The sequence below is a fragment of the Denticeps clupeoides genome, chromosome 20, assembly GCF_900700375.1.
Source record: "Denticeps clupeoides chromosome 20, fDenClu1.1, whole genome shotgun sequence".
NCBI lineage: Eukaryota > Metazoa > Chordata > Actinopteri > Clupeiformes > Denticipitidae > Denticeps > Denticeps clupeoides.
The window spans coordinates 8,556,609-8,581,958 of NC_041726.1; the positions used below are offsets into that span (position 1 = coordinate 8,556,609).

General features: G+C 44.7%; 1 protein-coding gene across 46 annotated transcripts in view; it reads left to right on the plus strand.

The window, feature by feature from the left end:
- Positions 1 to 25,350, plus strand: part of rims2b (regulating synaptic membrane exocytosis 2b) — a 47,938-nt gene that overhangs the window by 18,279 nt on the left and 4,309 nt on the right. For 8 of the 46 annotated variants that reach the window (XM_028963481.1, XM_028963485.1, XM_028963494.1 and 5 more), the window contains 33 exons: positions 1,070 to 1,269; positions 2,044 to 2,163; positions 2,562 to 2,661; positions 2,758 to 2,881; positions 3,056 to 3,102; positions 3,192 to 3,301; positions 4,488 to 4,535; positions 6,159 to 6,289; positions 6,769 to 6,940; positions 7,849 to 8,002; positions 8,120 to 8,146; positions 8,852 to 8,920; positions 9,009 to 9,144; positions 9,261 to 9,359; positions 9,863 to 9,934; positions 10,509 to 10,610; positions 11,084 to 11,125; positions 11,495 to 11,569; positions 12,422 to 12,469; positions 12,594 to 12,650; positions 13,413 to 13,598; positions 14,852 to 14,961; positions 15,300 to 15,329; positions 15,841 to 16,371; positions 16,965 to 17,039; positions 17,477 to 17,578; positions 17,768 to 17,815; positions 18,520 to 18,555; positions 19,216 to 19,245; positions 19,653 to 19,678; positions 20,074 to 20,213; positions 20,566 to 20,739; positions 21,457 to 21,641. In XM_028963481.1, the coding sequence (XP_028819314.1) occupies positions 1,070 to 1,269; positions 2,044 to 2,163; positions 2,562 to 2,661; positions 2,758 to 2,881; positions 3,056 to 3,102; positions 3,192 to 3,301; positions 4,488 to 4,535; positions 6,159 to 6,289; positions 6,769 to 6,940; positions 7,849 to 8,002; positions 8,120 to 8,146; positions 8,852 to 8,920; positions 9,009 to 9,144; positions 9,261 to 9,359; positions 9,863 to 9,934; positions 10,509 to 10,610; positions 11,084 to 11,125; positions 11,495 to 11,569; positions 12,422 to 12,469; positions 12,594 to 12,650; positions 13,413 to 13,598; positions 14,852 to 14,961; positions 15,300 to 15,329; positions 15,841 to 16,371; positions 16,965 to 17,039; positions 17,477 to 17,578; positions 17,768 to 17,815; positions 18,520 to 18,555; positions 19,216 to 19,245; positions 19,653 to 19,678; positions 20,074 to 20,213; positions 20,566 to 20,739; positions 21,457 to 21,641 (3,606 nt within the window). Of the gene's footprint in view, positions 1 to 916; positions 982 to 1,069; positions 1,270 to 2,043; positions 2,164 to 2,561; positions 2,662 to 2,757; positions 2,882 to 3,055; positions 3,103 to 3,191; positions 3,302 to 4,487; positions 4,536 to 6,158; positions 6,290 to 6,768; positions 6,941 to 7,848; positions 8,003 to 8,119; positions 8,147 to 8,851; positions 8,921 to 9,008; positions 9,145 to 9,260; positions 9,360 to 9,862; positions 9,935 to 10,508; positions 10,611 to 11,083; positions 11,126 to 11,494; positions 11,570 to 12,421; positions 12,470 to 12,593; positions 12,651 to 13,412; positions 13,599 to 14,851; positions 14,962 to 15,299; positions 15,330 to 15,840; positions 16,372 to 16,964; positions 17,040 to 17,476; positions 17,579 to 17,767; positions 17,816 to 18,519; positions 18,556 to 19,215; positions 19,246 to 19,652; positions 19,679 to 20,073; positions 20,214 to 20,565; positions 20,740 to 21,456; positions 21,642 to 25,350 lie in introns of all 46 variants that reach the window. The other 38 variants (XM_028963495.1, XM_028963530.1, XM_028963496.1 and 35 more) reach the window with 36 other exon arrangements.

The window sequence follows — 25,350 nt, forward strand, 5'->3', positions numbered from 1 at the left end:
GAGGGTTGATTTAGGGCTGCTACTTTGATAAATTGGTTCCAAATTACAACTTTTAGTACTTATTTGACCCTGGTGGTTTGTGGTATAGCAAAGTATCTTTAACCGCCTGGAAGTCATGCTGTCCATGCTAACCTAAATTAGCAGTTAGCTTGGCAATTTTTGTGTGACATAAACACGACTGAAATAGGTGTTGAAAGTACTGGCACAATGTAGTGTAGCTGTTAAAAGATGTTAGCTGTGTGTAGCTGTTAAAAGATGTTCAAAGACAAGATGTCACTGATGTCTCAACAGTGAATGTGAAGGACAAACAGTAGGGACATACACAAGACGTCCACTAGGTCTCACATTGACTTTGGGATTGTCTTTACCTCAACCATGTCTCATGAAGTCTCATGGACAGCGAATGATAAACTCTGGCCTGGATGGAGGGACTACTTGCTGTCAGGGCGGGTCAGGTGCAAGTCCAGCCCCTGCAGTTAACACACGTTTCCTCTACTAACAATTAGCGTAGTATTCATTTATCACCTCAATTATCAAGCTGTTCCCCAACTTGGTTCTCCCTTCGTCCTAAAGACTCTTCTACTCTTCACTTCTGGGACCGTTGCTGTAATGATATTCTAGGGCTGGTTTGAGGATCTGCTGACCAACCCTAACCTAGCTCATATTAGCATATCATCATAATGAGGCCATTCTGTATTTATCACCGCCTACTGCTGAGCCATTTCGTCTCCTGGTTAGTGATTGGAAGCAGAAGGTCACAGCGAATAAGGGAAACTTTTAAAATATGATCTATTGGGTAATGGTGCAGATTTGGGGATGTTCTGGTAAGAGTGAGTGTGTATGCTGTAAGTGTGTGTGAGAGCGAAAGTAACCAACATTTTCTGGTTTTGTCCTTCTGTGTGTGTGTGAACATCAGCAGATATGGACGGCCACTGGTGGGACCAGTCCTGTTGGCATAGCGATGCCTCTCCTATGTCTATGGTGAGGATGGTGGGGCAATCCCATAATTCCCTGTTTACTCACCTGGATGTTGTTCTCTTCCGCTCTGTTTTTTGTTGTCAACCTGTAGGCCACAGTGTAAGGGGAAAAAGAAAAACTAACGCACGGCCAATTTTTTTGGACGTGACGTACGGGCAGCCTGAGCGGCGCACCGATGGCCGTTCCTACGAGGAGGACGATGCCGAGTGGTCTGAGCCACAGGTGAAAGATTCGGGCGTTGACACGTGCAGTAGCACCACTCTTAACGAGGAAAGCAGCCAGGCTGAGAAGGTACCGGTGACCCAGAGCCTGCCGCCACTGGCCTCGGCACGGTCACTCTGATCTCCCAGAATGCACCACCTTTTTGTTTCCTGTCTGGAGCTCCTCAAACTTCCCAGCTGCATGCTGCACTCCTGGGCTCTCTCTGTTACTGTTGGTTCACCTGACTCTGGGGTGACCTTTGACCTCGGCAGTGTCTTGCAATTCTCTCTTTCACCCTCCCTTTGTTTGGGTTTCTCCTGCCTTTCACTACTTGGTCTTTGGGGCAGGTTTTTATAAAAACGGAAAAGACACCACATTTTTCTTTTTCCCCTTTCACTGACGTGCTTCATATGATTTCAGAGCACTGATGCCTTTCTTTCTTTCTTTCTTTCTTTCTTTCTTAAAATGACATGAAAGTGTGGCGATTTCTCACAGTGCACATTTACCCTCATGCATGTGTTTTTCCCACCACTGTGACCACAGCCAGAACTAGAACCCTGAACAACACAGAGAAACATAAATAAATTGCTTTATAGTTGTGTGTTTTTAATTTAATTGTGCATTTATTCCATTGATTGATATTATTCAGTTACAGATAGAGGCCATTCCTTCTTGTGTAGTGATGGACTGTGGTGAAATTTTTGCGATAATTTCAGTTCACACTGTGTATTGTGCTTATATATATATAAAAAAAACAAAAAAAACCCAACTATGTCATAATTTGTCATAATCTGATGGCTGTCACATTGGTGTCTCGCTCATCACCAGTGAAATGAGTGGTGTGTTGTCGCTTTGACCTTGCAGCACCCGGTGACATGGCAACCATCCAAAGATGGCGAGCGGCTGATAGGGCGGATTTTGCTCAACAAGCGGATGAAGGACGGCACCGTGCCCAGAGACACAGGAGCGCTGCTGGGCCTGAAGGTAACGGCCTGCTGCCGCTACCCACAATTCAGTGCACAGACGACCGGGCTGAACCGAGAGCTTGCGTCAGGGGTGTTGGGTGGCAGCATGGCCTAAAAAAATGCAACCAGTCTGTTTTCTTGTTACATAAGAGTTTACTTTAAAGGTCTCCTAGGGGAAGGCTAGGGGAACTCGACATAATGTTAAATAATCTCACAAAGTGAAATTTTCATGGCAGGGGACCTTTAATTTCAGCTGAATTTTGGCTGAGTTGTGCAAAACATTTTAACAATATGTACAGATGACTAGACATTTTATGACATTTTCCTCTTTTATCTCCCAATTTCTTTTAATGTTAACTGAAACTTGTTGGTTACTTGGTAGTTATACTGTTCTGTAAGGGGTCTGTTCTTTGACAGGTGGTTGGAGGGAAGATGACGGAGTCTGGGAAGCTCTGTGCTTTTATTACCAAAGTAAAGAGAGGAAGCCTGGCGGACACTGTAGGACATCTCCGTCCAGGTACACACACACACACACACACACACACACACACACTCAAGCTCACACACAGAATGAAACCAGATGTAAACTGTGCTGTGACCTCGCTTCTGCCAGGTGATCAAGTTATCGAGTGGAATGGGAGGGTTCTTCAGGGTGCCACTTTCAAAGAAGTTTACAATATCATCATGGAATCTAAGCCAGAGCCCCAGGTGGAGCTGGTCGTCTCACGACCCATTGGGTGAGAACATGGGACATGCCCGAAAATAATTTTAAAAACTTTCTTTAAAATAACTGTAATTATTCTAACTTCTAGCAGGATTCGTAAATTATTTATTACGGTTGTATCAGTTGACATGCTGACCACTTTAGTGAAAATCCTTCCTAATACTCTGTGCCTGTTTGCCTGTTTCAGGGATGTTCCCCGGATACCGGAGAGCACACACGGACAGCTGGAATCAAGTGAGGGCCAAGCTGGCTTTTAAATCATTTTTGGAGGGCGTGAACCTCTGCGGTTCCCACATTAAAACCTCTTCTGCTCATGGTTGCAGGTTCCAGCTCGTTCGAGTCCCAGAAGATGGGCCCGGCCATCTCTGTCACCTCTCCCATGAGCCCCGGCATGCTCCGGGATGCCCCTCAGTACCTCTCCGGACAACTATCAGTACGTTCCTACCATAACTCCTCATTTTGTTGGTTTAAATGTCATTGTTGTCGCTTCTCTGACCAACAGGCTTTTTGACTGGCATGTTCCGTGGAAATGGCCATTTACATGTGAGGGGTGGAGCTTTTATAGCTGTTATTAACATCATATTTAATACTGTTTCTTGGTTGTGTAGGTTGTGTAGCACTCATAATTAGGGATTTTTAAAAAATATCTCATTCAGAATTTAGTTTAATCCAGTGGTCCACTGGAATTTGTCTGAATTTGTTAAAAGTTTAACTTTTTTCAAAATTTAGATTTTTATATCTGCTGTTTAATGTAGTTGATTTATAAATAGACATTTTATAATGTCTATTTAAAATGGACATTTTATGAAATATTGATATGAGTTAAATCATATTTTAAGTTAGATTTGTATGTAATTAGAATAATTGTCACTTCTCAATAATAAAACCATTTAATAATACCTTAACCACACACTTATTAGTGATCTGAAAGTGAAGATATTGTAATTATGAAACACTGCAGCACAGCACATGGTGACACGGTGAAATGTGTCCTCTGCTTTTAACCATCACCCTAAGTGAGCAGTGGGCAGCCATGACAGGTGCCCGGGGAGCAGTGTGTGGGGGCGGTACTTTGCTCAGTGGCACCTTGGCGGTTCGGGATTCGAACTGGCAACCTTCTGATTACGAGTCCGATTCTTACCAACCACAGCTAGGCCAACCACTGCCCCGATATCTATATCTATAAGCATAGTGATATCTATAGATTTCAGTTGAATAAATGATAATAAACTGCATTTACAGAAATCCTCCTCTATTCACTTCCTCCTCTATAACATAACCATTTTTAATGATAATAAATTCAATTTTGATTAATTGTACTTTTTTCTTTCAAACATAATTTTTTTATACCCTTGTTTACATGACAGATTTTTTTGTACAGCTGTAGAAATTTGGTCTCTGACTGTTGAATTTATGATATGAAGGGCAGTATCAGTGTCCGTTCATCTGAAAGAAGCATTGCCTTGATGATGATGATGATGATGATGATGATGATGAAGAACACTGGACTCTGGGATTCTGGAGCACTGCCGCTCCGCTCATGTCTTTTTCTGTTTGCTGTGCCCTTTTTTGGGTTTTGGTTTATTGGATTTTTCTTTTGTTAATTTTGCTTTACCTAGAGTCCATGCCTTAGTAGAAGAACCACGCCTTTTGTCCCTAGGGTCCAGGTAACAGTCCGACTGACAGACGGACATCTGTCTGCCCTCTCTCTCTGTCTCTACTCTCTCACTCATTATTCTTCCTCTGAGTGATTTGGAAAATGCATAGCAGGGAAATGACACCATTTCAAACGGCGTCTTGACCCCCACGAGACCCATTCTTGTCCTATTTTTAGCGTCATCGCGGCCACCGTCCACCCCCACATGTCCCCTCACATGGCTCTGTTACTCAACGTCTGTCAGCATCGCGAGCAGCCTGACGCGCAAGCCTGCATGTCCCAGTGGCCCAATCTGAGTTTAAAGAGACGGTGCGCTGCCATGTTCACCAACCCAGCCACAGCACTGATTTGACCCAACGTTCCAGTCTCTTTAAATGTGTCCTGGGAACAAATCAGCTCTACTCTTTTCCCTGTAGCATGGACTCCTTATGCTTTTGCTTCAAAACAAAAGTCTTCCAATGTCAGTTTAATAGTAATTTTGAATAGTTACTGATAGTAATGTGAAAAGAACGATGTTCCAAACTCTGTCCATGTTACGCTGAAAAGATAAAAATTCTTAATGTCTCATTTAAAAGACAAAAAAGACAAAATTGCATTTTCCAACTTAGAACAAGGTAGCATTTATAGTAATGTTAACAAATTGTACCAGATGGTCACAGCCTTTAACCCAAAGCATTTATGCCCCTTTATTGTGAAAGCTAGGCACTGATTGGCTCTCATTGGATGTCAATAAAGCGGTGTCATGGTACAATTTGTCTGAGCGGGCGTGGCCTGTCTGGGGGGCAGCCCTCTAGCCTTCTGCTCTGTTCACTGCATGTGTTGCTGTAGCCCACCAGGCTCTTCATTAGGAACGATTAGGAACGTTTTTTTTTTTTTTTTTTTCGACCGGCTCCGGAGGACGAGGTCAGAGATCTTCTGACTCCGCCCCCTGTCCATTGTAAGGATGTAGCTGAAGCAGCATGTGACTGTCCAGAAAACGCAGTCCCCAGCCCCTCTAGACCAGGTGTCTGACCCTTTCAAAGCTTCATCTCTTGCTGCATTGTTAAGGCTGCTAATTTTTAAACGTTTCTTTTCATTTGCAAACACTTAGTTTTTTTAATTCCTCCTTTTTTTGGGCTTTGAAAGTGTCCGTCCCCTGCAGGGTGGATGGTGGGTGCGGTTAGGGGCTGGTCTGCGAGCACAAGGGATGCACAGTTAATCACAGGCCAGTCCTATACAGAACTGGGAAGTCATACTGGTCATACTAGAACATATAGGGTTAAAAACCCAGTTTTTAATGCTACATTATAAGATGCCCTTTAAGACAATAATAATATTTACACCCTGTTGATTTGTACGGGTTGTGCAGCGCCGCCCATGCTCCGCCCTGCAGCTGTAGCGTGTGAGGAGGCCAGTCTGATGGATAGTTTGCAGGCAATGAGAGTGTGTGCGATAGTACAATAGCCTGTAGCCCCCCCGTCAGTTGAATCGCCTCGACAAATGAGAGCGTCCCATGTAGGGTTTCCTGTGGCTGAGTTCACACTAACAGTAAGAGCCTGCTCTTCCCAGCATGTCTAGTGTGGGACACAAACACTCACACACCCTCTGTGCATATTGGTTGGGCATTGACCGCAGCTGTGTGCTGTTCCGGCAGGTGAAGCTCTGGTACGATAAAGTGGGCCACCAGCTCATCGTCACCATCCTGGGGGCAAAAGACCTGCCGTCTCGCGACGATGGGAGGCCGCGCAACCCCTACGTCAAAATCTACTTTCTGCCAGACAGGAGGTCTGCTTACGTCCCTTTTCATTTTTCACATTCGTTTATCTAGAACCTTTGGAGCTTTGTGGCGTTTGCTACAAACCATCTATGAAGTTGTGTCTGACAACAAGGTCAGGTTACTAGGTGTCCAGAATCATTCATTCAGAATCAGTAGTGGATAACTAGTGGATAACTGTACATGGTCACATAGTAAAAAAATTAAAAACGATAATCCTTAGGGCAATTGGCCTGTATATGTTACGCTGTCAAAATGAACGCGTTAGTCATTGCAATTGAAGTACATTATGGCCATTCATGCATCTGCGTTTTGTTTACTATACACTCATATGCAGTGACAACATAGCGGAACACATTGACCAGTGCTTTGAATGGGATTTGATGTTGTTTAACTTTCCGCACAAGCTACATGAAGCAACGGCCCCTCAATTCAGTTTGGCGGTGCAGGACGTCACCCCATTCAAAGTGTGTGTGTGTATGTGACACAGTGACAAGAGCAAGCGGAGGACAAAGACGGTGAAGAAGTCTCTGGAGCCCAAGTGGAACCAGACGTTCATGTACTCTCCGGTGCACCGCCGCGAGTTCCGTGAGCGCATGCTGGAGATCACACTGTGGGACCAGGCCCGTGTGCGGGAGGAGGAGAGCGAGTTCTTAGGAGAGGTGGGCCACACACACTCTCTTTCTCACACACACACATGCACACACTTTACTATAATGTGCACTGCACTCCTCTAGTGTTTTTTTTTTTAACTAAACTCTTTCCTTGACGAGTTCTTCGTCAAGAAACTTTAATGATGTGACGAAAATGAGACAAGACACATTGTAAATGTTGGTCATGTGATAATAACTATAACTATTTCCTCTTGTTTAATCATGTTATTATTTTTATGTAGACGACAGATGTGACAGATATGCATCCGAAGCATAAATTAGATTTCAGGACACTTGTGATGGGTGAGCAGATGGCTGGGAGATAAAGACGAAACAATCTTTGGATGCGCTTTCTTTACATTGAAGTGTGAGGTTGATAAACATGGTGCATTTTCCGTGTCTGGAATGGATGTAGAGAAATGTTGAGTCTATAAAGAAACAATATTCTAATATTAAGATAACATTTAACTGTGAATGGGTTTGTTCTACTCGGTTCTACTTGTACTATATTGACTGGGTTAATTTCATTACAAAAAATACAGACTAAAATAAAAAATTAACTAAATCTGGACTGAAATGTCATCAGTTCTCGTTAGACTAAATTAGACTAAAATATTCATGGATAATTCAGACTAAAACAAGACTTTAAGTCGACTGAAACTTGACTAGACTAAAATGTGTCTGTATGTGACTAAGACTAATAAAGACTAAAATGACCACTTGACGCAAAGACTAGACGAAAAATAAAATGACGACAGGCTGCCAAAAACAATTATACACTCCTACAGGGAACTTTAACTATAATTATACAGCGTTTATTGCTTTTATCCAGACATACACCATGCTGACTCCTCACATACCTTACAGGAATGCAGGAGCATTAGTTCATAATCTGTGTGTGTTTGTGTTGTGTGTAGATTCTCATTGAGCTGGAAACAGCTCTGCTGGACGACCAGCAGCACTGGTACAAGCTGCAGACCCACGATCTCTCCTCCATGCCCCTCCCTAACCCCTCTCCCTACATGCAGAGGAGACTCCTTCAAGGGGAGAGTCCCACCCGCCGACTACAGAGTGAGTTCAGTCACTCACACACACATATACACATACACATACACACTCTGTGCAGTTTAGCATTGTGTGTTTGTGTGTTTGTTAAATAAATGTCTGTTCTTCCTACACTTTACCCAGACAAAGGCTCTATTTATTACAGCTCAGGTAATGTGTGTGTGTGTGTGTGTGTGTTCGTGTGTGCGTGTGTGTCCGCTTTACTGATCAGCAGTGCATCTCTGCACGCTGCATTTCAATCCTCTCTGATCTTCCAGAATGTCCCTCTTTCCCACCCCTCTCTGTCTCTGGCCTCACTTCCCTCCTGGCTTTATCAGGTGTAGATCAGACCTTTTCCTATGTGTTGGAGAGGGTGTGTGTGGGTGTGTTATGAATTTTCTGACACTCCTCATTGGCTGTCCTAGGTGTGTGAAATCCTGACCTTTCATAAAAAAAGAAATTGGAATTGTTCATCTGATTTTTTCATTTTCATACAACAGAAAGATTGTGTATGCTCAGGTGTGTGTGTTTCTGTGTGATTAGCTGCTGCCTCAGTAGTGGTGGGTGTTTCCTGAGTCATGTAACTTGAGCCTTACCTGCTTTAATATCTGGTCCTAGCCCCCGTCTGTTTTTTCTAACCAGCCTATTCTGGTTAGAAAAATTCTGACTGAAATATTATTATCATTCTTCTACCTCTTCTTATTATTATTATTATTATGAGTAATAGTATTAGTCTCAGGCTACTGTTTAGGACTTACATGCACACAAACCTTCAGATGGGTGAAGTGTAATGCTGGGTGGGTTGATGGGAGTGGCTTGATGAAATGGGTGTGGGATCATCTCATTAAGAAAAATCCACCTCTGTTTGTCCACCAGGATCTCAACGCATCAGCGACAGTGAGTTCTCTGATTACGACTGCAAGGACGGGATCGGTGTGATCTCAGGTGACAGCGGTGTCATTAATATTCCTCAGTGGATCAAAAAACCTACAAGTTCTTTAGGATGTTACATTTGACAATGCTTGATTCTTAGATTATCGACACAATGGCAGGGATTTCCAGAGCTCCACGCTGTCGGTTCCCGAGCAGGTCATGTCGTCCAATCACTGCTCTCGTTCCGACATGTTCCGCACACGCTCACGATCGCCCAGTGTCCCTCCTCCACAGAGGTAACCACAGTAACCATCATCACTCCTTTTATGAACGACTCAAAACCAAGGAACTCAATAAAAAAATGTTCATTTTATGAAGCCTTTTGTGTTTGTGAACTTGTGTCTCCACGCAGCCGGAGTTTGGACCATGGTGTTCGCGGGGGTCCTTCGCTCCACCGCACGGGCAGGATGGACCGCCATCAAATGTCTGAAGATCGATACTCCCCCGACAGGTAGCACCACCTCACCTCCACACTCACCAAAACTGAGGTTCTAAAAGTTGAGCTTCTACTACTTGTGTCTAGTTGTAGTGGGTCTAGTAGCCTGGAACCTGACCAGTGAAGATCTGGGCTCTGTGTGTTTCTGGTTCTGTTCATGTGGTCCAGCTGGTGCTGGATCTGCTCGTCTGTCCAGTTTTGAATCTGTATCAGATTAGCCGTAGCTTCCGTGTGTTGTGCTGGTGTAGTGAGCAATTAGAAGTGTAATTTGACCTGCTCAAAATTCAGATTCATTCCGAACAGGTTCTAACTGTAGCTGCTGGGTCAGAAACGTATGTGAAGCTCAGTTCCAGTTCTGCAAGACCAGAGTTACAGTGGAAAACTTGCTCATTGTGGATATTGAAAGTTCTAAATTCCATTGGAGACATCAGCTGAAGAGTTCATTTGCTATGCTCTCCACCTCTCTCCATTCTTACTCTGTTCCTCTTGCCCGTTCACCTCATCCTCTGTGGTTACAGTCGCTACCTTACCCTACCTCCTCGAAACAGACACAGGCAGCCAGTCACGGACCCTGTTTTCCAGGATCCCAGGTATAGTTTCCTAAGCCCCTCACCCAGCCACCTGAGCCCCACCTCACCTTACGTTCCCTCCTGCTGCTTCTAGTGTCATCAGTCTGTTGCAGACACAGGGCAGGGTTATTTTCAGGCCACCCCGTCACTCTAACAACCACAACTACACCCTGAGGAACATAGGGCTGAGGGCTAGAGCTGGAAATCTGTTGGAAGGTTACCATAAATGCAAACATCTTGTGCCAACTCATCTGCTAGAAAGTTCTATGTCCAGGTTCTCACTGTCATATATTGGCAATAAACAACAATAACTTCTAGATGGAGAGGTCTAGCTACTCATTTGTTTCCTGCTTGTTGAGTTATTAGGATTATATGCTTTGCAGAACCACATTCTATCATTCCTTTGACTATGAATCACTTAGTAGAATAAATTTGCAAAGAGATTGCAACAAAACTACTCTAGTAATAAAACCTGTTGGTGCAGATGAAAATTAGAGTTTTTTTGTGGTCAAATTAACTTTTTTCTGCTGTCTGGGACCTGGAATTTTGTAAAACTCATCTGCTGTTTGTTTTTTTTGTGTGTGTGTGGCTGCAGCAGCCTCTCGTACCCGCTGTATCGGGAGGATGCGGTCAAGTTACTGCGCTCCACGCGAATGGGACGAGCATATTCAGAAGGGGCGTACGGTAGTCTGGACAGGTAGAGCTTTGCTACTGGAATCCCTCGCGTCCTGTCCCCGTGACCTTTAGTGATAATGTAGCTTTTGCCCAGCATGTGCTAAACAATTTTGGAATATAGCCTGCTTATTGTTTGATGAACAGGGCTAAAATGTGTAACCCAGCCCGACCTTGTGGCTCATCAATCGGTCTAGTGCTCGGACAAGATCTTTTTCACAGACCTAGACTCCACTGGTCAACACTGATTAATAACTAAGATCAAGCAAGGCAGGCAGTTGATTGGTTCTCAACCTAAAACAACTGAGGGTCTAGAGACATGGTTGATCTGATTGGTAACTGATTGGTCGGGTTAGGCTGCAGGGCATCTATTTGGCCCTCAGGACCATCTATTGTTCTCTCCCCTGTAGCAGTGAGTACATAATCCAGCAGGACTGTAGTTGCTGACGCGGTTGTGGACAATTGAAATTAAGACCCGCCCCTGGTTTTTGTGTTTAGGAGGAGACTGAGGGAGTGGGGAATGAGCGAATTTCCCGAGAGGTAATGGAATCCATAGAATTTAGCGTGGTTGTAATTAGCTTGTTTGGTGTGCTGTTGAATTGAGAGTCGCCTCTAGGTTGTTGAAGAGTAAATATTAATCTCAATTCTGAATCTCCATCCCTTTTCATTAACTGTCCAATCTGGTGGATTTTGCCATCACTTATAATCATTAATTATATTAAAAAAAGCCAGCAGGAACTTCAGGACCCTGTTACCTACCCCTAGTTTAGAATAAAGAGTGTAGAATTCTGAAATCTGAAGGATGCTATGTTAGCACAGTGGGCCGTTAGCACAGTTTTCTTGTTTTTCATCACTGTAGTCAGAGAATGCGCTAACTGTGTTGGAAATGTGTCTCTCTACAAACAAAAGATATTATAACGGTCCCAACCCTGTGCCCACACCCTGGCCCAATCACATGATGAACGGCACATCTGAGCATTATGGGTAAGTGCTATTTAAGTTAAGGTAGAGTACGTAGAGTAGTAAGGAGTTGGACCTACAGTGTAGGCATAGAGAGTATGGCAGATATTTACAGCATATATCAGATGAAGCATTAGAGACTTACAAGCAGAGCGCCTTACAATCAGTAGTTACAGGGACAGTCCCCCTGGAGACACACAGGGTTAAGTGTCTTGCTCAGGAACACAATGGTAGTAAGTGGGGTTTGAACTTTGTGGTTAACCACCTGGCTACTACCACCCATATTTATGGAACTTTACATGGCATAGCATGGAAATTTAGCTAAGATGTTTTTTGTAGCATTTCTTACCATACCATATGTTTGGTTCAAAAATAATTCGAAAAGTTTTTCTTTTTTTTTTTTTCCCCGGAAAAGTAAGATAACTAGCTTGATCAATCGCTGAAGATCAGTCAGCAATGTTTTGAAAAATGTTTTTTGTCTCAATGTTTGGAATAAACATTGACATATATGAGATGTTTATGATCACAGATTCTGTACTGAACACTTAAAATAGTATTATTATTATTAAACTGTACTGTGAGGGTCATTATACTGTGGGTCCAACACTACAAATAGATCATTAGAAATTTGGTTGTAATCTGTAGAACTGGAGCTCCAAACGTCAGTACGCCACGCAAATTTCCAATAAACATTTGTCAACACCTCATCCATATCGCTCATGCTGCTTTTGGTGGAATCTGTAGCTAAAATAAAGATAAAGATAAAATACACGTTCTTTGTTCTTTGCGTGGACAGACTGTAGTGAACCGCACACAGGTCTCAACCTCAGATTTCACCCCAGCTCTCCCTCATAAGATCTTAATTGGTTTATTCAGTAGGACGTGCCCAAGGATCGAAATTGAGCCGTCGACAGACACAGAAAGGTACTGGCATTAGAGCGACGGTAGTCAGCAGTACCTTGATTGTGTAGCTAGCTGGTGTAGCTCTGCGAAATGTAAAGTTTTTAGTTTAGGATCTTTTTTTTTCTTCAAATTTTTGCATTCGAAGGGAGGACCACATACCCGAGTTTCCTGTTGCTCCCGATAACTTTGAGGAGGATCTAAGGTAACCAGTAGAGACACAATGGCTTATAGAGTGTCATAGAACAGATTTCAATGCCGTATTTTCTGCAGTGCTATGTGCTAAACATGAGGCTTGTTTGCTAGTGTGAGGTCAAAGGATTTTTTATGAATAAATAAAACAATCGCAATTTAGAATGACCATCTTCAATTTACCAGAAAGAAGGCTGTCAATTTCCAGGCTCCTCCCATTTTAAACTTTGATTGAAAATTGCATTCCGGGAAATAATTACACTTTCTCTTCTCCATGATAGACAAAACCACCCAGCGGTTCTTTCCTGTTTTATCCATTTATATAAATTCTGAGGATGCTTTCTTTGTCACATGCTTAGTGCAAAGCGCTGTGCTTAGTGCCAGTTTGAAAATAGTGCCCTGTGTGTTTGAGTGGAACTGATAGGAGTTTTGTCAATTTTTTTACACAGCTTTTCTCTCACACTAACAATTGGAGAACAGATGGTGTGTTTAGTTAGGACTTTTAACCTTTGTTTATGTGGAGCTTCCTTTTTGAAAAAAAATAATAAAGGTCATAATTTTGCAGGAGGATCCACGTGATGTTGAACTGGTCTGTTCTTACAGAATCTGCATACACACACCTCACCTGCTCTTTTATTTCAGATGTATCCCATAATCTCCTTGTGCACTTGTGGATGGTCACACACGGGTGTCGATCAGTTGTCTTCTTTTGCTGCTGTCCCACATTCCCTCTGGGACGCATCTGAGGGCCGTTGTGTGACTAACGTTTCTGCAGGTACAGCCGAGGCACGGTGGACAGGCGGGACTATCACAGGTCACGTTCTGCAGACCAGCGGCCGATGCTGGAGAGGCCTGCGTACACGCGCTCCCGTTCCACGGAGCGCCCCGAGTCTGGCTACATAAGGTCCATGCCGTCCTTACCGTCAGGAAGATCCGCCCCTACCTCTCCTGCCTTGTCGAGGTGACCCAGTCCAAAAGCTGAAATCCTGCCCCTCTCCTCACAAGGAATGCCCCGCCCTACGCAGCCCCACCCCCCACCCCCACCTACTCACATTTTTATTTTTCCCCACCTTGTTGTGAAAGTGCCGTATTTTTGTGTTCATTTGTAGAGTAGATGAGTTGCAATAATATCAGTTACTAACTTTGTTTCAAACACACTACTTATAGCCTACCATGGGTTATAATGGTGTGAACCTGCCATCCTTGGTTTTTATGTTTTTTCTTCTTCTCCCCCCCTTTTTTTTTTTACTTTTATCTTACTAACATTATGTTTTGTTGTTTAACAGCATCCCCATTTTGGTTTCTTGGTTCATCAGCTGTTCTGTGGGTGTTTGCTGGTGGAGGTCTGCTGCTCAACCACACCCACAATCTTTTCTTACAGCTTCGCCAGTGCCCCCTCCCGCTACACGTGTCCGGCCCCACTCTGCTACAGACTTCACAACACCTTTCGAGAACCGCATTAATCCACCGTAAACCAATGAAACATATTACCAGTTAGCTGTGCAAGCATGTGAGGCCATTCCTCCAGCGTTCTGGAAAATAAACCAGAATAATGCCACGCCAGGCTGACCTGCATTTGCATTTACAAAGCATGTTGAATCTCCTCAATAGTGGTCAAAGTTCCTAGCATTGCTAATCACAGCAATTTATAGAATTGGCCTGGTTGCATGTCTCCTATTTGAACTATTTAATTTGAACAAATTAGGGCCATATTAACTCTTTATATTTCACATGCATGGATTATAATGCCACTCCAAAGGTGCTATGAAGGTCATTGTATTTACTGTTGTGTGGTCGTTGTACATTTATAGCTTGTCATCTTGGTGCTGAAACTAAATGCATATTATTGCCACATATTTACCTCAAGAAATGCATGCAACGATGGCTAAATATGTCCAGTTAAATATGCAATGTTTGTGTTTACATGCGATTCATGTAGCTTGATTTGGTTAATATTTTCCTGTTCCAAGATGCTGAATGAACGTGGTGACCAGTGCTAGTTGAGGATCATAACAGTGTCTTATCCGGGATCATGTCTGTATAAGATACCATTGTATTTATAACATTTTGCCAAGTTTTACTCAAAGTTAGAGTTAGCAAGTAGTTGGAAGTGGTGACTTTAGCTTTAGCTGCTCTGTTGTGGGGTGTCCAGTAAGCTTTGGGTGAGTCCAGAAGAAAAGTGACACAGTGCTAACCCCTCTGTCCCCCCACCAGGGCGAACCCTCGAGGAGGATCTGTCCAGACGAGTCCCACCGGTACACCCATCTGCAGTCGGAGAGGTCGGCAGCTACCCCAGGTCCCTCCCAAGGGTGGTCTAGACAGGAGTAAGTAAAAAAATCTCATCTGGATCTCAGACTGCATATTACCTCACTTCCTGTTTAAGTTTTACCTCAGATTTATTTTTGTTATCTTCTAGCATATGCTGTTTTAATAAAAGAGCATACTGACTGCGTTCACATGATGTTCGTAATCACAGAACGGAGCATTATTTTAGAAGTTCCATCACTCTTGTAACTAGATACAGGTCCGTAATTCTCTGATGGTCTGCAGCCCATGCTGCTTTGTTGTGTTCGTGTTGGTCCAGTTGGTCACATTTTGACCAGTGTTATGCAATAGATCATCTGTTACCGTGGTAACGGTTCGTATTTCTTTCCGAATGAAGGTGGCGAGGAGGTGATACAGCACAGCGAAGGTGTGTACATGATGAGGTCGCTGATCTTGCCGTTTAGAGCATGCTCTTCACTGACAAGTCTGAGCCTTATCAGGGCCCTTAGTTTGTAAACTCAATATTCTATAGAAATCGAATGAGAATTGCTGGTGTCTTCCTCTTGTAAGTCGCTTTGGATAAAAGCGTCTGCTAAATAAAGTAAAGTAAAGTAAAGTAAAGTAGTTTATTTGGTTGAGTGGTCCTAATATAGAGAGTTTGTTTTTGTAGAGACTGTAGCACCCTCCCTTATTCCTTGTTGGAAGCAGTGACCTCTGACCCAGGCTCAGTTCTGTTGATGAATATGTACCCTGCCCCCAGGACCCCATTTGTTGTCACAGCACTACTTTCCTATTTTCTCTCATTCAATACAATCGGCATTCTGCAGCAGTGTAGATTATGTGTAACTGTAGTTTGGATTTTTAATTTGTTATTAATTGGCATTAATTTTGTCTAATGCTGTTTGTTTCTTTTCTGTTGGAACATTGACTGTTTACAGCTGAAGTTGTGTTTCAGCCTCCACCACACCCACAACAGCACCCACACCCCCAGCCAGAACCACCGTTCCATCAACAGCCACACCCACAACAGCAGACAGATCCACAGTCCCATCCACAGCCACACCCACAACAACAGCCACACCCCGCGCCACAACCACCGTCCCATCAACAGCCACACCCACAACAGCAGCCACACCCCGGGCCGCAACCACCGTCCCATCCACAGCCACACCCACAACAGCAGCCACACCCCCAGCCACAACAACTGTCCCATTCACAGCCACACCCACAACAGCAGCCACACCCCCAGCCACAACAACTGTCCCATTCACAGCCACACCCACAACAGCAGCCACTTCCCCAGCCACAACCACTGTCCCATCCACAGCCACACCCACAACAGCAGCCACAGCCCCCGCCACAGCCACACCCACAGCCACAACCACCTACCCAAACCCAGCCACACCCACAACCTCAGTTACAACCTCAGGGTCTCCAAACCCTGCATCCTGTACCACAGCCAGCCAACGGTAAATAGCTGTTCGGTAGTCCAGTCGTAGTGGCTGTAGTTGAGTAAGTAGGTCGATTATTTGCAATTTGTGGTAGAGTAGTTGCGATTATTTATAGAGACTCACACATGGCTGCCGAGGATGTCAATCAGCGAATCTGAATTCAGTTCCTGAAAAGGCCGGTAGCCAATTGGCTGTACTGATATTTTGAGGAGCTCACTTAAAATGAAATAAAATAAAAAAATCACACACAAACACACACATTTATAATCATATAAAAACATGAATCATCTAAAATATGATTAATATATGAAACCTTTTTGTTTCAAAATTGTTGCAGTAATAAGTAATGTTTATAATGTTTATTTCCAAAACATAGTAAATTATACAAAAGTCATCCCAGTAACATTTGATTACAAGTGTGTGAGTGTTTCTGTTCATTAGGTGTATTGCTCACACTTTTTTGTGAAGTGTTGTTTATTACTAGCTGCGCTGTGGCTGCTTCTGCGTTATGAAACGTGCTCTTTGATAGTATCTCGTTCGCCATGATTTTAACATGGTGCTCTGTTTATTCCCCTTTTCTTACTCTGGTCTCTGATGTTTGACGTGATCAGCAGCTCCTCCCCCACAAACTGCTGCTGCACCCGTAACCACTCGTGCACCGCCCCCTGTCAGCCAATTACCTGCTGGTAATCGTCATTAGTAGCAACAGTAGTCCTGGGTGCATTCAGGTTCTCACAGTTATATGTAAACCTGTAAAACATAAAATCATTCATCCCAGAAAGTCTATTAAAACCTAACAATCATGTGCTGCTGACCTGAAAGCACCCTGGTAGGAAGGAGATGTTCTTTGGTTCCTGTAGGTAATTCATGCTGCATTTTGTGTTGTGTGGAAATTTGTGATAGCAAAAGTATTGAACATTCTTCTCATCCAGTTCTGTAGAAGTGCATTTCCTTGAATGCAGCATTGTATTAGCAAAATCTACACTGGTAATTTCGTACCGTGGAATTAGTTGGAATCACTAGAATAGCATTAGGACCCTTAAAATTACTAGCAAATTAATGAACAATTTCCATAAAATAATTTTTCTCTTGTCTCATGTTCTATTTTTTTCAACACTGAAAGTCGTGACAGGGACGGAACCCCCTCCACCAGCACCGCCCCCTCCTGCTCCCGCTCCTGCTCCTGTCCCGCCCCCACCCCCAACAACACAGGTGTCAGTGCCAGGTGTGTCCTCTCAGTGAGCACTGTGTTGTAGAAAACACGGCCCTGTCCAGGCTCGTTTTGACCTTTGACCTTAGTAGACGCCGTCAGATGTGGCCATTTTTTTTTTGGTGTGCGAGTGTGGTGTCCAGAATTTCTTGGATCTGGAGTTTTATTAATGGTGCTGTCTTTGACCCCCTTTATCCCCCAAAGAACCGGAGGAAAAGCCTCCCGCCCCACCGCCCGTCAACGGAAGGAAAGGCAAGTCTGCTGTCGCCGGCCTATTTTCATGGCCAGTTACAGTGTGTGCATTAGTGTGTGTCAGGTTTCTATCAGTCCAGTAAAAGTTCTATATAAAAAAAAAAGTTTTTATTGTAACAACAGACTATGAAACCAAGGGTTTTATTTTTGCCCTGCAGATGGTTTTCTCTTAATTTTGGAACCGAGGGCAGGTGAAGCAGCACAGTCTTAGTATAATGGGTTAAAAACAACCTATAGCGATTTATTAATATAAATCAATATATATGTATGTATATATAATAATTTCTCTTTAATTTGACACAAACCACTGTGGAAATGAATGAATGAATAGGTTTTTTTTCCCTGCCAGAAACAGAATCCCCTTCCTGATTTAATGACTATAAATATTAGAATAAAAATATACTTTAATTCTAAATTCATTTTAATTCTAGTTTAATTCAGTTAGCTCAAAACTACACAAGCAGAACAAACCTGCAACCTGTATGCAACATTTTGAGTTTTCAGTGTCCATAACTGTTTCTAAGCTGAAAGCAGGGCGTGTACTGCAGACACCAACCAATAGTTCTAAACAGAAACATGATCTAAATCTAGCGTGACGGTCCCTCTGGGTAAACTGTGTGTGTGCCAGCGTGGGGAGGTGTTTCTGGTTTTTGCGGTGTGGAGTTTTGATTGATTTTTGACTGACTGTCTCTCCTCTGTGTTAGAGGTGACCTGGGAGGACCTGCAGAGGAAAGCCACTGGTACGAAGAGGCCTGTGCCTTTTCCTGTAGCTCAGGAGCAGACATGTCCAGCCCTAGAGGCTCTACCAAATCCAGAGGTTCTCCATCATTAACAAAAAAACGACTTTCTGCTGGCATCGGGTCACATGACTGCTTTAGAAGAGTTGGAGAACCTTGATCTGGTGGACCTGCGGGGTTGAACCTGTTGGACCTGCTGTAGTTCCTCTTGCCTACAGTGGGGGGGGGCAGTGTGTTTCAGATGATCTTGTCTCTGTTCCAGACGCTGCGCTGGATTTAGTTTTCCGTAGTTTGCTCTTTTCTCTCCCACTTGCCGTGTTCTGAATCGGTCTCTTAAGTGTTTCGCCCTGGTTGCCATGGTGACCCTTCCTGGTGCAAAGGATTTGGCCAACTTTTCTATGGTGTACTGCCTGGTGCTTTAGGAGTAGGCTGTGTGTGTGTGTTTTACTAGAACTATTTAAACTGACACTATTCCTCACACAACTAGATGCTATTGTGTGTCTGGGCTTCAGGCTTCCTGCTCCTCACTTCATTACCACGTTGAATGTTCCTTCTTTTTTTCTGTAGCAGTACGTTTGTGTGTGTGTGTGTGTGTTTCCACCATCATTACAACTAATTTGTGTGAACATCTCATTGTTTTGTTTTGTCATCCTCATGTTCAAGTTGAGGCAGTGGCAGAGAACGGAGATGCAGGTATGACCTTTAAACCCCGACACACCATATACACACCCCACACACACATTCTCAGTCTGGTTGAATGGACAGAGTTACGAGTCGCATGTATTCTTGGTTTCGTTTTTAATATGGAGACAATATAATTGCTTTCAGGCGATGTGTGCTTTTGTCCTAAACTGTTATTAACCCCCTCACCCGTCCCCTGTGGAATGGGACCCTTCACTTTTTCATTAGTGTGTCAAAGGTCATGTAGGTTTACAGTTAATATGAAGTAACAATTGGACAGATGTTGGATTTATGAAATTCCACTGTCCAAAGGTGGAACAAAAGTGGAACGCAAAGTGTTCTGAATCATTTCATGAAAGTCATTGCGATTTACAGTCGTAGTAGTTTTAACCCATCTGAACCTTTTTCCATCTCACCAGGTTCTCTGAAGGATCCTCAGGCCAAGGTGAGAGCCCTGCCTCCAGTACACACACACACAGACACACAGTGACTCAAACGCCAACCAATAATAACGCCGACTCCAATAAGTCTGCGTACATATGGCCTTCTATCAATAACTCATTCCAACAGAACTTCAGATTTTACTACTGATTTCGCAGGAACTTTTTAAAAATATTGTAATGCGTCTTGTGTTTTGAGGCAGGTTAAAAAATGTTATAAAAATGTTATAAAAATGTTCTTACACCATTGAAGTTGTTAAGGGCTGCCAAAACAGAACAAATGATCTAAAAATTGACATTTTGACATTATGTTCCTGCTGTTATGGTGTGTGTATGATGTTATAGGGTGTGGGTACGTGTTACCGTGGTGACGTTCCTCTCCTTTGTCTGTGCTCTCCAGCGCGGACTGGACACCTTGTCCATGAAGTCGTCGGACAGCGATGTTAGCGACGTGTCCGCTATGTCGAGTGTTTCTCGGCTCAGCAGCGCGAGCTACATGTCTGTCCAGTCGGAGCGAGCGCGCGGCAGCCGCCGCATCAGGTGGGACCCCTGCCCCGCCCCCTCCCTGCTGCTGACCGTGGGCAAAATCTCTGTCCTCCTGTATCTCTTTCTCTCGCTCTCGGTCTGTCTCTGTGAGGTCCGGTTTGGCTCTACCCATAATTCATAGCAGGGCCAGACGTCTGGATCTCGCCACGGTGTTTTGCCCTCGGCTATCAGCTCTGTGTTGCATGTTGTGACCTGATCGTGGGACCGTTGACGTTTTAATGCCACTCAGCCTCCTCCTCGTCTCACCGGCTGACGGTTTATTTCCCAGTATGCAGTTGTGTACGTCTAATTGCATGTCTGTATCTCTTTCTGTCCGGCATGCTGCGTGTCTCTGTTCCCGCCGCAGCCGTGGCGACGCTCTTCAAGGCAGCCAAGGGGAGGAGCTTTCTCTGTCCGAGCTAATGGACGCAGTGATTGGGGTGGGTGGGGGCGGGGCTGAGGGAGGAGAGGCGGGACTGGGGGAGGTGGAGGTAATGGAAGAGGAGGAGGGGGGCGAGCAAGCGCTGGAGAACGATGGCAGGTAAAATTCCAGTGACCCCTGACCCCTGACCCCAATGATTCCTGTAGCTGAGCAGTAGCTTCCTCTGGCTCCGTTCGGACTAAAACCCCAGTCCTGTGCGTGTTGTGTGACATCTTGACCCCGGATGTTAACATAAATGTCCACATCGTGCTATTTTTAGACTTCTTTGCCTTCTCTATCGTTTCTGTAGTATTTGTGTAAATCCGATGAGAAGCTGTTAGGCAGCAGATTTGTTTGAAGTGGCTGACGTCTGTTTTAAATGCGTTGCTCTGCCAACTAAACAACAGACGGAGACTTAAAGACGCGGCGGTGGGGAGAACAGGGACCTGAATGCGTTTTAATGAGTGTGTGTGTCTATTAAATAGATTTTATTACTGTTATCATTATTAAATGCATTATGTGTGTGTGTGTGTGTGTGTGTGTGAGACGCAGCTCACGTTGTGTATATGCGCCGTTTTCTAGCTTGTTGGGTGATGAATGTGGTGGGAGCGGTAGCAGGGCCGGGAGCCCCGCTGTGTGCTACCTGGCTGTAGCTCTGTCCGCACTCCAGATATACGTGTGCATGCAGCCTATGTCTGTCTTTAAGAGTCCCGCAGCTGAGATCTGCCCCTCTGTCTCCCCCCCCGTGGTTTTCTCTCTCTTTGTTTTGCCTGTCTGTGCGGCTCCGCCCCTCCCCACATTGCTGACCAGTGACTTTACATCCAAAACGAAAAACAGGCAATCGGCCGGGGCCGGCAGCAACATCACCAAGAGCTCCAGTGTGGGCGGGGAGATGTGTTCGCTGGGCAGGAACGACGACGATGACGAAGACAAGAAACGGCGGTCCAGTTTTGGAGCCAAAATGGCCGCCATGGTTGGTCTAGGCAAGAAGAGCCAGAGCACGTCACAGCTGGATCCTGAAGGTAAGACCTGCCAGGGACAAAACCTCAAAAGGCAGGTTCCCTGAATTATGTGCCCACGAAACATGAGAGTGACATGTTTTTTTTTTTTTTTTATTAGAGGACTCTACCAATGCAATAAAAATATTATTAATGTCCAAGCCTGTTATCATCATTGTTTCTGACAAGATAAAACTTCGGAATATGGCCTGAGTTGGGATCTCAGTCCATGATTGCCGGGTTTGGTTTTCTTGGCCTGGAAGTGACCTCGGATTGGTCAATAGAGGTCAATTTCCCACCCTCTGGATGAAGAACAGCATTGGCATTGTCCTCTGTGACCTTGTACTCGATGAGCTGTGATGGGTCTAAAAATCTTTTTTTTTTTCTTCAAAAAGCACCATTAACAGACATATCCGCCCCTTTTGGGGGCCTTATCTGGGTTCATCAGCCAGGGAGTTAACTCTGTAGGTCAAGACGTCTTCTATTCAGCGGGATATGTAAACCCAGAGTAACGTGAGAGCTGATATGATCAGACTTACGTCTGCTGGACCGGCGCCGGCGCTGGCCTACTTTACTGAAGTGTTTCAGGGAACTTCACGGTTCTTCAGTCTGTAAACGTGTTCCACTTTCCAAAAAGCAGCTATTTATTTATTTATGATGTGTAATACTGCTGAGAAGAGGCCGGCGCTGCAGCTTTAAAACGTTCCTGTGCAGATTTATATATAGACTCTGACGTGTGCTCACGCTCCTTATGAATATTAATCTTTTGACCTCTTTGTTGTCCACTGTGTTTGTATCTGAGCATTTATGTATAAAAAAGCAGCACACGTCCCATGATCATCACTTTCTCACACGCCCAGCTCACATGTCCCGGGATCACCACCCTCTCACACGCCCAGCACCACCACCTTCTTACACGCCCAGCACCACCACCCTCTCACACTCCGAGCACCTCCACCCTTATCCAGAGCGACTTACAATGTGCTTTCAAGTTACCATCGATGAAGTGATCAGTTCACTAGGACCCCCAACTATGAATACAATCTTTTTATTCACTCTGTTGTAGATTCTGTACAAAAGTTCGACAATTAGAAGGTTACAAGTTAATCTAAATATTCTCTAAAGAGGAAGGTCTTGAGCTGTTGTTTGAAGGTGCTCAGTGACTGAGCTGTTCTGACCTCGAGGGGAAATTCATTCCACCACCGAGGGGCCAAGACGGAGAAGAGTCTAGATGAATGTCTGCCTTGTACCTTCAGAGATGGAGGGACCAGGCGAGCAGTACTGGAGGCTCGGAGTATACGAGGTGCAGTGTGAGGTGTAATAAGGGCTGTGAGGTAGGATGGGGCTACTCCATGTTTGGCTTTGTAGGCCAGCATCAGTATTTTGAACCTGATGCGTGCAGCTACTGGGAGCCAGTGGAGGGAACGTAGCAGAGGGGCGGTGTGGGAGAATTTGGGAAGGTTGAAGATCAGTCGTGCTGCTGCATTTTGTATGAGTTGTAGAGGTCGGATGGTACATAGAGGTAGACCAGCTAGAAAGGAGTTGCAGTAGTCCAGTCGTGAGATTACTAAGGACTGAACCAGTAGTTGGGTGGCCTGGGTTGACAGATAAGGGCGGATTCGTCTGATATTGTAGAGAAGGAATCTACATGAGCGGGAAAGGTTGCTGATGTGAGTCGAGAAGGAGAATTGGTTGTCTATTGTTACGCCAAGGTTGCGGGCTGTTGTAGGAGGAGAGAGCTGTGACTTGTCCAGGTAAATAGCAAGATCCTGATGTGGTGAAGAATCTCGTCACAAGATCACCACCTTCTCACTCGCCCAGCACCACCACCTTCTCACTCGCCTAGCACCACCACCTTCTTACACACCTACTTCTGTTGTCACCATCACTGACACTCTGTCTGTCTTTCTGTGTACAAGATCTAAAGAGCCCTCCATGAGTCATATGTATAAAACCCTAAAATATCCTCCACTGCAGTGACGTTGTGCTTCAGGAATGAATTTCTTTGTATGCTTTGACAGAATGTTTTGGTGTGTGTGTGTGTGTGTGTGTGTGAGAGAGAGAGAGAGAGAGAGAGTGAGTGTGGGTTTCTGGATGAGCTTGTGGAGTTTTGGAGTGTCACAGGACCACCGTTGCCACCGACCACTCGATGTTAAACTGCGCTCCTGACCTGCAGTCCGGGTTCCAGGGAAAATAAATAAATAATTTTTTACCACCGAGCTGTTGAGAAAGAACCACTTCAAGAACCTGAAGTATTCGTGGTTCTTGTTCCTGTTACTTTTTCTGCTTTTTTTAACAGTGCTCCGGTTCTCGGCATGTTTATGCTCGGCCGTATATCAGTCCGCGGTGTTTGGACGTGTCCGTGCTCGGCGGGGTTGAACCCCTCTCGGACTGTAAACCGTGTGTCATTTAGCAGGTGATGGCAGGTCCCTGGGTGGCCTCGCTGTCCCACGGGTCCCTCCTGTCCATACTCTGCTTCTGTAACGAAAAGGTCATTTACGTCCTGATGTCTTTGGCGTGTTCTTCGGCGTTAAGTTGAGGAGAGCGGAACTGAACAGTGTGGAACATGACCTGATTGTGAGGGTTCTGTCCGGCAGGTGCTCTGTGTAAACACTCCCCGTGTCCCTTACTGTCACCGTGAGATATGAACATGTTCTAGGTCGTTGTGTTCTGATGGAAATACGTGGAAACGGATTCGTTATGATATCTGGAGCGGAATGAAGTGGAACATTTGCTGCAGGTCCTGTTGATGCTGTACCAGTAGATCCTGCGTATACAACTTACTGGTTTCCGGGTTTGGTGGTGGAACCTATCATGGCGTCACATGCACAAATCTCTGGCTTGTGATTGGACCTTTTAGGGTTCATATTGGTTTAATATGAACTGGTTTAATAGCGTTCTGTGATTTAAAAAAAGATGAGAAGTGACACCCTTGAAAAACTGGCACACAGAGGGCATGCCGAATCCTGCGTTCTCATTGGCTGGAGGTCGTAGGTGACTTGACTTGCATGTTGTTGGTCGGATTTCTGCCTTAAAATTGCTTTGCATGTCCTGACCTCCGGAATTGTTGTATTCCAATTTCAATCATCGGACTACTAAAATCGGTGGATCTCCTCGCTGCTCCGGAATCTGGGCTTCATGCATTAAAGCCTCCTGGACTCGCAGTTTTAGAGATTTGCTCTGTCGCAGTGCGGTATGTTAGGAGTGTGTGTGTGTGTCTGCATGTGTGTGTGCGTGCACGTGTTTTTGAACTCTGAAAGTGAACGCCGGGCATTTTTCTCCTGCTGATGATTAAGCTACATCATCACGGTCCAGACGCATTCTTCTGAGAAGCAGGCTGCGGCGTAGCCACGCGGTCGACTTCTCAAGAGCGTTTACGATCAGTGAGACGCACACACACAAACACACAGACTCTAGTACAGTACCATACAGGGCCAGAATACCATCTCAAATCCAGAGGCGCGGGGGGAGGCGACAATCCGTGTTCCTGAGACGGAATGAAGTCACATGACGCCGCGGCAACAGATGAGTCATGTTCTCATTCCCATTCAGACCACCCTGTTACAGCCATGCAGGAGTATGAATGAGTCTCATGCATGAAGCCTGCGCTGGTGTGTGCTTGTGTGTGTGTATTGCAATATCTGTGGCTAGTGTGTGTGTGTGTATTGTGTGTATCTCTGGCTAGTGTGTACATGCATGTGTGTCTGTGTATTGCTATATCTCTGGCTAGTGT